This window comes from Panthera uncia, assembly GCF_023721935.1.
Source record: "Panthera uncia isolate 11264 chromosome A3 unlocalized genomic scaffold, Puncia_PCG_1.0 HiC_scaffold_11, whole genome shotgun sequence".
NCBI lineage: Eukaryota > Metazoa > Chordata > Mammalia > Carnivora > Felidae > Panthera > Panthera uncia.
Genome location: NW_026057578.1, coordinates 86,798,845 through 86,811,338, shown reverse-complemented (window position 1 = coordinate 86,811,338; position 12,494 = coordinate 86,798,845). Strand labels below are relative to the sequence as shown.

General features: G+C 35.2%; 1 protein-coding gene across 7 annotated transcripts in view; it reads left to right on the top strand.

Annotated features, from left to right (window-relative positions):
- The window catches only part of EXOC6B (exocyst complex component 6B), a 615,985-nt gene that overhangs the window by 266,047 nt on the left and 337,444 nt on the right, over nt 1-12,494 (top strand). For all 7 annotated transcript variants that reach the window (XR_007461984.1, XM_049650337.1, XM_049650336.1 and 4 more), the window contains one exon: nt 1,840-1,908. Coding sequence is in view for 6 of the 7 variants with exons in the window: in XM_049650337.1 (XP_049506294.1) it covers nt 1,840-1,908 (69 nt within the window). In the remaining variant the exon portion in view is untranslated. The remainder of the gene's footprint in view (nt 1-1,839; nt 1,909-12,494) is intronic.

The window sequence follows — 12,494 nt, the reverse complement described above, 5'->3', positions numbered from 1 at the left end:
TGAGACAGAGAGAGACAGAGCATGAACGGGGGAGGGTCAGAGAGAGGGAGACACAGAATCTGAAACAGGCTCCAGGCTCTGAGCTGTCAGCACAGAGCCCGACGCGGGGCTCGAACTCACGGACCGCGAGATCATGACCTGAGCTGAAGTCGGCGGCTTAACCGACTGAGCCACCCAGGCGCCCCAATCTTTTTGTTTTTAAATGCATGGTGCTTATCTGTCCATAAAATGTTTTTCTCAGTGATTTTTTAATGCTGACTTTTCTAATTGCTTTTTTTTTTTTTTTTTAAATAAATCTATGCTTGGACCATGACGTAGATCTTATGATCAAACTTAGGATTCACAGGAGATTGTTTTGAGTGATTTCAGAATATATAGCCCTGAGAGATTCTTAAACATAGAGATTTAGTGTGCTATCATGGGTGCAAAGCAAATGAACAAAATAGTCAATAAATTTGAACCAATAAATGTAGAGAGATGATGATTTTGGAGAGACAAGAAAGTATTGGGCTGCTGAGTTGTAGAATGAGTAGATTTCTTTGGAAAAGCATCTTGGTGAAGAAAGCTATGCCACCAAAGAAGAAATGATCCTGCTTGATGAAATGAGGAAACAGACTTTGTAATCACAAGTCCGCTCAACCCAATTTAGTGCCTGCTGCTTATATTCTGAATGAATCCTACAATTAGCAGTGTTACAGTAAAACCTGCAGCTAGGTCTTTATTTTGATTATTTTTAATGCACTTTTGTCTGTTTTGTTTTTGCTTTATTTTGTTTTGTTCAGTATTTACTTTGTGTCCTTTTATTCTTATTTAATTCCTATAGGTCAACAATACAGGCAATAGTTTCCTTTTTCAGTTGAGAAATTGAGGCCAAAGTAAATTGTGAGTTACTCATTGTCAGGTCACATAACCAAACAGTTTTAGCACTGTGACTATCTCCAGTTCTTACCTAATGTTGTTTGTTTTACTTTGCCTTTTGATGTCTAGATTTAATCTGTCTACATTGTTCGTACTATAATTTTCTGGTATTTTGATTGCATGCTGACGTAAATATTCACTAATTCTTATGTCCTTCAGAAGTTGGCTGGCAGGCCGTTTAATTCATCCTGTGCAGCAAGTTTTGGTTTTGACCACTGAAACTTAGTCTTTTTCTTTTTTTTTCTTTTTCTTTTTTTAATGTTTGTTTATTTTGGGGAGGGAGAGAAAGAGAGAGAGAGAAAGAGAGAGAGAGATTGAGGGAGAGCATGTGTGCGTGGGTAAGGGTATGGGCGGGAAAGGGGCAGAGAGAGATGGAGAGAGAGAATCCCAAGCAGGATCTGTGCCGTCAGCACAAAGCCCGACGCGGGTCTCTAACTCACCAACCATGAGATCATGACCTGAGCCAAAATCGAGAGTCAGACGTGTAACTGACTGAGCCACTCAGGCACTCCTGAAACTTAGTCTTTTATGTAGCCTACCATGTGTCCAAGAAGATACAGTCAAGTTGTCAAAGTCATGTTACCATCTTCTCATCCCCTTTGGAGGCCCATAGCCTGAAACATATCTCTAAAAGCAGATGCAGGGCCAGTGACATCTTCTGTTACTCTTGTTTTCATCCTTCTGTTCTGTGTCCCAGCCTTGCTGCTATCTTCGGTTATTAATCTCATGGTTAAAATACCCAAACTGGGTTTATGAGAGCATGGTTTGTTTGTTTGTTTGTTTGTTTGCTTTGTGTTTTTCTGCTAGAAACTAGAGCTGACTTTTATTTTTTTTCCACTTGAGTAATAAAAAAATAAATGCAGTTTAATGTTCCTAATAGCTTTGTTTGAATATTTTGTGACAATTTTGTTTGTTTTGCAGGTACCTGGAGCCCAAGATTTGGTGGATTTCTCTCCTGTTTATCGATGTCTACACATATATTCTGTCCTGGTGAGTCTTTATCTAGCTCTGCCTAATAAAGAGGTATATTGAGTTCAAAACTCTTCTTTCTCATTTTTTATAGTTTTTCTGTTTATTATTAAGAGTAAGAAAAAAGAAACTATTATTTAAGGAGTATTAATTACAAAAAAGAATCCTTTCTTCTTGAATCTTTTGTTTGCCATGTAATTGAGCTAAGCAAATAACATTAATTTTTATCAGTCATCAACAAATAATAAGATTATACCTAGAAATAGTCACACACTCAGATTTCTATTCTTAATTTAATGATGTAGTTATTTAAATAACAATAACCTATCTTTATATATTAAAATAATATTTGTAAAAACTGTTTATCTTTTTATTCCTGATGACACTTACTCCTATGCAAAGAGAAACCTCTCTGGGGGGGGGGGGAATTATTATGGGTGTTAATGGTATTATAAGAAATAGCCCTTTCTCTATCTTGGTAGTCACCTACGTGCAGATACACAGATATAAAGGCAATCAAAAAATTAAACTAGGAAGCCAAAGTATCATTAAAGACCAATTGATGAGAGAGGTCCATTATTGGTATTTTTTAATAACAAAGTTCTATAAAGATTCTATCAGGTTGTTTTATAATATGATGGAGTAATCTTAAGTCTGTTACACATTTTCTTTCTTCATATATCTAATATAGTGTCACTTAGTTGTTACTCCAGACAGTTTGGGACACTGGTCTATGGACTTCATGGCTGGAGTATTTTGGGGTGATTTCCATTAGTTTGGGAAGACTTGGTAATTTTTTCTCCTCTCCTTCATCCTCCCACTTCTTGCTAATTTCCTTTTCCCCTCCTCCCTTCTTTTCCCTCTCCACCCCTTGTCTCCACCTGTCATTCCTTGTTCTATAAAGATGGAGGACGTCATAGATTGAGTTGTCTCAAGGCACCTAAAATAAGTAATTTTTTTTTCAATCTCATGTACCAATAATTAAATAAATCATATTCATCTTAGTTTGTGACACAACACGCTATTATCGTTATTTCCTATCAGTACCCCTCTTGTATTTTTTTATCTTGTTTGTTTCCATTCATCCCCTATCCACAAGCCCACAACTCTTATCTCCAAATATACAAACTCTAATATGTTTAATGTCTGGTAATGGTTGTGTTTGTATCCTTGAAAAATATAGAGTAATTTTGTATATGTAGGTGTTTTTAGTTTACTCAAATGGTGTTATCTTATGGATCTAGTTTTTTCTTGTATTTTTTTATTCAGCCTATTTTTAATATCTAACCTTGTTATAGTCTATATATCTTACTCATTGCCTCCCACTTCTACATGATTATTAACAAATGGTTTGCATTTGCTGTGTTTTGTCTATTACTTCAGTGATCAACTCTTAAATTGCTTCTAACATTCTGCTGTAATAAGTAGGACCCCTGTATGGACTTGGGTGTAAGTTTCCAAGATTTCTATACCTAGGTTGGAATTGCTGGGTCAGAAGGTATATATATAATTTTAATTTTAATTTTTGATCACCTGATGGATATCAAATGATGTCTCTTTGTTTTAATTTGCATCTCTTTGATTACTCATAACATTGTGCTTTTTATAGACTCCCCAATCATTTAAGATCTTTTTTCTCTGAAATGCCTATTTTTGACCTTTGTTCAGTTTTGTTTTGCCTTCCTTGTTTTGTTTTTTTCTCTTTTCTAGAAAGAGAAATTTCAGAAATTCCTTTTATGTTGTACATATTGACAATGGAGGATGTTGCAAATGTCTTTTTTCCAGTTTGCCCGTAGACTTTACACTATGGCCATATTATCTTTCATTAACAGGAGTCCTTGATTTTGATATAATCAAGTCCATCAATTTAAACCTTGTAGTTTGTACTTTTTAAGTCTTTTTTAAAAAAGAAAAGCCCCTCTCTATTCCAACGTCATAGGGCATTCCCTTTATGTTAACTTTAACTTTTACCCATTACATTTTGATATTGATTCATCTTGGGTTCACTGTACTTATAGTATGAGGTGTAGGAATCCAACTTAATTTTTTTTTATTTGATGAACTCAGTTTTACCAGTCCTATCTACTACATAATCTGTATATGGCCCACTGATTCCTGGAATACCTTGGGCATATACTAAGTATCTCTCTATATATTTTGGGAAGAATTGACAACTTTCTACTGCTAATTCTTGGTATTCATGGAAGAAAAAAGTCTGCTTTTAAATTATTTAGTTAAGCTTTGTTTCTATGTTAATGGTCTTGGGCATTTTTTAAGTAGTAGCAAAATATAGTGTTTTTTTTTTTTTTTTTTTTTTTTTTTTTTACAATTTTCTACCTTACTTTTTAATTAGTAATTGCTGATATTGAGGAATGCTCTCGATTTTTGTAAGTTAACTTATATCTGGCAACCTTGTTCAACTCTTTTATTAGTTATTATGGTTTGTTTTTTGGTTTTCAGATTTTCTGTGTGGTTGTTCATAATGTCTACAGATACTGACTTGCTTCTTTTCTTCCTATCCATATATCACATTTTTTTTTTTTTATTGTCGTTGTATTGACCAGGATCATCATTACTTACTTTGTTGTTCAGGAAGGTGATAATAGGCATCCTTGTCTCATTTTTGATCTCTAACAGCATGTATCTAATGTTTCTCAATTAACTGATGTTTGCAATAAGTTTTTGGTAAATATTCTTTATCTAGTTATTCCTAGGCTCCTGTAAATTTTTTATAAGAATATAAATAAATGTTGAATATTATTGGATTTTTTTCAAATATATTGATACAGTTCTGTGGTTTTTATACTTTAGCTCATGAATGTACTAATTAAGTTTCATTGATAGATTTTTGTGATCTTAAATGATTCCTGTATTCTTTAGATAAATCCAACTTAATGAGGATATATTACTGCTTTTTAAAAAAATACTCTGTGAAATTTAACTCCTTTTATTTTTTTTATTTTAAATCTGTCTTGTATTTATATATGGTTTTTGTTAAGTCTCAGAATTGCAATGTCAAGTGTACTTTTCCTCTCAAATAGTGTAAAAGTATGAAAATCAATTTGTTTAGTTTAATTTTATATCTTCAGTACCAACAACAGTACTTGGCATATAGTAGGCACTCAATAAATATTAGTGGAATGAATAAGTAAGTGGTAGCTAAAAGAATGCAGTACACTTGTTTGAGCATATGCTAGCTCAAACTTTATTACTCATTTATTCACTAAACACTTACTGAATTTTTGTCCTGCATGAAATGGATATGGAGAGCAACGATGTATAAATAAATCAAGGACTCATGCTTTTAAAAAAATTACGATCTACCAGGAGAGAAGTTATAATCTTTGAATGATTAGAATATAACAGCACTGTATCTCATCATTGTGTATCTGTTAGTTTTTTAAACTTTGTTAAGATTTTATGGTAAAGAAAATGTGACAAGTTTTCTTCAAATGAGAACTCTACTAGTGGTTAATAAGAGTATTGAAGTAATTTATTTGCACACTCACTGGCTGTGTGGTGTTAGGCAAGTTACCTAAACCATAGCTTTCTCATATATGAGCTGTGGTAATAATGATCTGCTTAGTGCACTTAAAGGTATGTTCCAATGGTGCCTCGCTCCGTCTTTGGTACATGATTGGAATTTAATACATGGCCGTTAATCTGGCAGGAGTTATGTGTCTCTGATGCTGATTATTAGGCACATTATTGGTATTTTTTAAAGTATATGATGTAAAGTATAGACATGTAGATAGAGGCTCTAGTCTCTGCCATCAACAGAGTTTATCAATTATTCTAAATGTACACGTTCTTAAATATACAAAGTCGATGTCATCCTAAACTATGAGTTTAAAAATTTTTAAATAAATTCCACATGCTAATATTCTGTAGTGTTGCAGTATTTGGTATTCATAAAGGTTTTATAATAATTTGATAAGACATTGTTTATATGGCAGAAACAGGCTTCTTCCCTCTTTCATAGTGTTTCCTAATTTTGAAAAAGTACAACCAGTGGTAAGAGCTCAGCTCTGTTTCTGGAATACATGTTTATTTTTTGGACATTGCTGTTCCAGAGCTAGATGGACCTTAAGGACTAAAATGTCTCTTTCGTTAAAGGAAGGGCCAGACACATATGACTTCTAGAGTTGACCCTTTTCATAGCGTTTGGGGGGCCGTAATTTGTTACTTCTCTATATTTGTTTCTCATTCTCACATCACTAATATGTATTACTATATAGTGAAGGACATCTCTTCATAATAATAACGACAAAGATATTTAAAAATGAATTGCTTAATATAAAGATTTGTAACATAAATATTTTTTTCAGATTTCTGGATGTAGTTAATATTAACATTTTGGCATATTCCACAGGCAGCACAAACTCTGTATGTTTCAAAATGAACTCATTATCTCACCCCTTCCCTAAAATCTACTGTTTTGGATTTACCATGATCTCAGGCAATAACAGCATTCTATCAGTTCCCCAGGCAGAAACCCAAACCTTTTCGTTTTTCTCAGTACCATATGTAAATCGCCATGCCTTGCAAATGTTACCTCCTAAATACAGTTTACTCTCTTTCTCATCCTCCCCTATCATAAAATGATTGTCCTAGACATCGGGATTATTGAAAACATTCTCCTAGCTGCTCTCCCTTCCTTATAGTATAAATCCCTGACTCCCTTATCACTGTGACGATAGTGATCTGTGCATCATGCAAATCTGGGATACATGTTATCTGCTTAAGATTCTCTAATTGGTCATCTATTGAGTAAAATATAGAAGTATAGAAGAAAATATGGCATATCAAAAGACAGAAGGTTTTCCATGTCCTGTCTGCCATATTGTCTGCTGCTTACCACTTTGCTTTAATGAAACTGAAATGCTTCTAGTTCTTTGAATGTACCATGCTATTTCCTGCTTCTCATTCTTTCCTCATTCTGGTCCTTCTGCCTGAATGAGTATTCATTCCCACTTCTTTTTATTTTACGGACTCCTACTTATTTCATACTTGTGTCCTCCAGCAAATTTTCCTAATGTTTCACGTTGAGCTCAGTGGACCCCCTTCCCCTTTGCATTGTTATAGAACCCAGTACCTGTTTCTGTTAGTGCTGACTGTATTCTGTTATCTCATCCTAAATATGTGTTCTTTTTCCTCAATAGACTGTAAGCTCTTTTAGGGCAGGTACCATGTTTTATTCATCTTTTTTAGCCTTAGCACTTAGCACTTAGTATTAACAGTATATAATACTCAATAAATGTTTGTTTTTGATTTTGAGAGATAACTGCCCTCCTTTTGACCTGCAAATGAATCCAGTTTTCTAGCCTCAGGCAGTGTTATACAATATCAGGGCTGGGACTTATACGAGGGAAAACAGTTCTATTGGTGTCCAACGGAAGGATCATAACAGAAGTAACAAAAAGTTCTAATATTTTGTCATTTACAATAGTGTTTATCTGAACTTTTGGCCTGGAGGATAACAAGGCACACTTTGAATAAACATGGCAATATTTATTATTTTTAGTGAAACCGACCTTCCATTCACCCCCCTTTTATGGCTGTGCTGCTTATAAATTCCCAAAGGATTATTTGAAAAATCCTACTTATATCTGCCAGCCTTATCAGTAGGGCAGGAGTTCACGTATTGTAACAGGAGGTCAGATTTCGGTCATGGTCTTATAGATGGGGCCAAGCACCTGTAAATTCTTCCTTTGGTGACTAAAGTGAAGTACAATATCAAACAGGCAGTGAGACTTTTCTAGGAAGTGCTGAACTTTGGCAGGAAGGGCAAACTTTGGCAGGAGGAGGGGAGGGAAGAAAGTGAACAAGGGTCAGATAGTGGTTAATTGAGACTTGGTTCTTGGTATAGTAATGCAGTGGAAGTGTGCAGGGCAAATGTAGGTGTATTTTATAGAATTGCTTTAAACAATTTATATTGTTTAAATCTTCATACACAGTTTAGAGATGGGCAGGCAAGGGGCAGGTATAAAACATCATTTTATAGTCATCAAGGCTGATGTTTTTGGAAGGGAGAAAGTAAACAAACTAAAAATTTTACCGGAAGAGAAATGAATAATAATTTGAGATTTTTGTACATAGTGTAGTAGTAGTTAAAAAGATGCATGGACTGTCTGTCTAATGAGGACAGAAGCCAGGCTGTCTTACAGAGTTTTTGAAAGCTCTACCAACCCAGCGATGTCTGCCATGTTTATGGACCCCAAGCCTTGAACCCAACTCAGTTTGGACAAAGATTTATATATACTGTTAGCTCCTCTGTGCCCTGGAACGTCTTTCTGACTCTTCTCCAAATCTTCTGCTCGCTCATCCTTCTATCACGGAAGGACTGTATATATGTCCCATATCAAGGAACTTGGATGTCATTAAGAGACTGGGGGGAAAAAAACCTGTAAATACAACCATACTCCTGGTGTGTGGGTCTCGTTTATGATCTTATCTTCCTGTGGTTTCTTGTTTTCCAGTGATCTGCATCATCTGCTCATTAACAATTTAAAAAAAATCCTAGGTGAAAGAATGTTGCCCAGTGTATACCTTTAATTTATGTACCTTTTCGCATTTGTGTTATACTATAGTAAAAGTGCCCTTTCTAAAGATTTCTGACATCTTGGATCCAGGGATAGCGTATATAGCAATATGTGGATTTTTTAAGTAAGCAGCAACCTCTCAGTATTACATGAATCATAAGAACCTCATTTTTATTTCATTCTCTTTCAATTACTAAAGGAGACTATAAAACAGCCTGAGGTATAAGGGAATGCAGAATGTCGTTGGGCGGTGAATTCATATTACAAAGGCTCTAGCAAGTGCAGTATTTCTTTTAAACTTCCTTGGGCAAGGGGCCTCTGAGAATTTGATGAAAGTTGTGAGCCCTTTCCCCAGACAAAATGCACATATGTACAGGCGTGTGGTATTTTGCTTAGAATTTCAGAGGCTTCTTCAACTCCTGAATCTTATTAGACCTAGAAAGAATCCTTCATGTCAAGGGAACTAGAGGCTGAGTTAGGCTTCAGACATCTACTGATTACAGACCTATGCCCCAGAATGGCTTACCCCAATTCCACTTGAGTATCCCCTCCTAAGGACTCTCTACCACTTGTCTTCCTCTTAGAGTTGGAAGCCTTGCCAAAATCTCAATTTAAAAGCATATTTCAAAGTGAACTTACTTCTGTGCCATAAATCTTCATTCCCTGGGCAGTCATTAGGCACGGCAAGCTGGTGACCTGTTTTTCTATTAAGAAGTTAGCCTCAGCACCTAAACTAATAGCTTTGTCCCTTGAATTCTTTTACTAAGAAGATTCAAACAGAAGTTTAAAAGTAATTATGAGGACTATAGGTAATAATTTATCTCCCTGAACATAAGTAATTTTGTTAAGTTTCAGGATATTTTACCTCTTGCTTGCTTTAATAATATTCCTTTTTGGCTATAATTCGGAGAGATAGTCAGTAGCAGGGCGAGAATTTACCCACAATCTCTTTACAGTTCTTTGTGATCATTGCTAGTGCCAGCAATGGCATGGGGTGGGATGGGGTAAGCAGGAATCTTACTGGAATGTATCTCTCCCTTTGTAATCTGAGGATATCTACTTGTATGGTCTGCACTGGCACTGGAGGAAACTCCAAAATCCACGGTCCTGTGACTACTGATAACAGCAAGGAAAGTATTTGGAGAGTGGAAAAAGGAATGGATATGAGCAGTTTTAAGGGACATATTTTTTGAGATGTTAAAGGAATTAATGAAATTACTTAACGAACTGTGGTAGCAACTGGCTGTTCCATTAAAGCACTTGGGAAATACATAACATGAAGAGCCTAAGACATTACTGAGATTTTCAACTAAAAAAAAAAAATGATTCGTTTTGGCATTCTAAGGTTAGACTTCAAGATACTTTCAAATAGTGGTAGTGGAAGGGTTGTTGTTTATATGTGTATTTATGATAGTATTGTCTTGGTTTTTATATTACACGTTGTGCAACAGTCTCATAGTACTTCACAAATTTGACTACATTAAATAAGTGACTTATTCACATGGCGAATATGAGAACACCTCACTTGGTAGAGACTGGCTTCACTCTGAATCATGCCATTAAATAGTTCTTTTGTTGGCACCTGAGGTAAGATATTATAGTTCTCACTCCTGTACCTTTATCAGAAGGCACTATTGCTACTTAATAATCAAGTAAATTTAACAGCAAGAATTGGAACACAGACTTAAGGCACATCTGTCTGCAGGATTGGGTGTATTTTTGATGGCCAGATTCTTTTAATTGTTATTGACTTAAAAAAATAAGACTGTCTTAAAAAAATAGAAAAACTTTTCTGTTACATTTAGGTATCAGGACAGTTGATTGGCAAATAAAAAGTGGATATTCAGACATCAACCTCATGTAGTTTTCCTAGTGTTTCTCGTAGACCATTGACCTAACAGCAAATGCTGACTGGTTTTTTAATTTTCATTAAAATTGATTGTACTTTGCTATAGGCGATTTTTTGAAGACCTATCCTGATTCTACTTTAAACATTGAAACTATTGACTTGTATTTATTTTATGTAAGTGTGATAAAAATCCATTATTTAAACTCTTCCAATTTTTTACAGAGACACTTGAATGAACATTTAAATTTTTGGTTTGGGTGGAAGCAGAAGCAAGGTCATTTACAACTCCTGTGGTAGAAATGAAGATAAGTGAGAAAGGCCTATATGTAAAATTCTAGGGGCTTAGAGTTTGTAAGTTTTTATTCTCATTTGACATTTCCAAAGATGGTGTTACAGAGAGAGGGAAATATCACATTATTTCACTAGTCACATGAAACTGGAAATTGTGGATGTAGAATTCCAGCATTGCCAGAGACACATAGCTTAATGATCTAGATTCTCCTAACGTTGTTTCTGGAGCTATATTTCTAGGGAACACCAGGCTCATCAGATGATCTGTTAAAAGGAGGAGGAGGAGGAGGGCTCCTGTTTCAGATGTCGTCAGAACTTTGTATACTGTATTTCTCTGTCTTGGGTTTTTTACAGATCACAGTAGTATATTCAAATATGTTCTAAGAAGATCTACCAAAAAAAAAATAAATAAACATGTTAAATTTTATTTAAGCCAGTATTTCTTAATAGAGTGAAAGAGGTAAGGATACTTTCTGCTCTTGGAAGTTCTATTTAAGCCAGTATTTCTTAATAGAGTGAAAGAGGTAAAGGATACTTTCTGCTCTTGGAAGTTCATAATTTAATGGGTCTAGGGAAAAGCCACTTTGTAGGAGACTCTGAAGATACCTATTTTTGTTTGTTTTTTAATCCATCATATTTATTTGGAATATATACATTGTCTTTGGGAAATAAGAAAAGAATATTGAACTTTTAGTAGAAAAGCCTTCCTGAGAAGAGTAATATGAAATGAGTGGGCACCACTTTCAAATCTTTGGGATAGCAATGATATTAGCAAGGAATTCTGATGTTTCTGTACTTGACATTTATTTTTTAAGAACTTGAAGTGGCCAGCATTTCAGGCTCTGGTTTTTAGACATTATTCCTCGTGACCCTTTTGGTAAGTGTTGTTTTATTTTCACTTTAAATGGACTCTCTTTCCCATCTCAGAACTATTCATTTGCTTCCCCCCTCCTAAGACAAATGCAAGTTGTACTGTTTGAGGGGCCAACTTAACACTGTTAGAACAGAGCTGGGAGCTTTCTGGTTTGCTTCCATGGTGATCTTGAGTACTTCCAAGCAATAAGAGCACAGTTGGAGTATTTTCTTTAGAGATATTTTTTTAATGTGGAAAGTTTTGCCCTGAAATATGTGGTGACTCCTAGTCCATCTCTGACACTTCGCAGATGGTCTCGTCACTCTCCTGCCATATCTCCCCGCCCCGTAGTTGCACTGACCCACCAGTGCCTGGGGAGGTTAGATAGGCGTAAACACTGCATAGATCATAGAGAAAAGCTGAGGGTGAGATTCTTTGTGTGCTGCATTGATAAGGACACAGGAAAAGCCATTTATAGCGATAACTTTCCTGTAGTATGGGCTAATGGGCCCTGGTTTGTAGTCGCTGTAATCTAACTGTTTATAATTGTCATATTGCTCTTTTAACCTGGTGACCTTATTACCCCCGAGCATATCATTTGGCTTTGAATAAAAACAAGAGGCAAAAAAAGTGATTAAAAAAATTTTTTTTCTACATATGCTCACATTTATATTTTATAATGTTTGTGTTGGGAAAGATTAAACTCAAGGTGCTTTTTTTTTTTTTTTTAACACTAATGTCTCATTTACACAGCTTTTGATACCACAATAACATAATTATTTTTTAAGCTTTGACAAAATGAACAAGAAATAAATCATTCTCCATATCACACCCAGTAACACCCCTTCAAAACAGTTTCAATCATATAAAAACTGTGTTTCAAACGCTTTAGTTTCTCATTGTTCTCAGAATGAAGTAAACTTCTTAACTTGGTCTAAATAGTCTTCCATGTTCTATCCTGGGCTTGACTGTCTTACCTCCTTTCTGGTCACTCTCTTTCTCCTGCTCACAATCTATGCTCCAGATGTACTGACCCCATGTTCTCTCATAATGATGCCTTCGGACAGGCAGT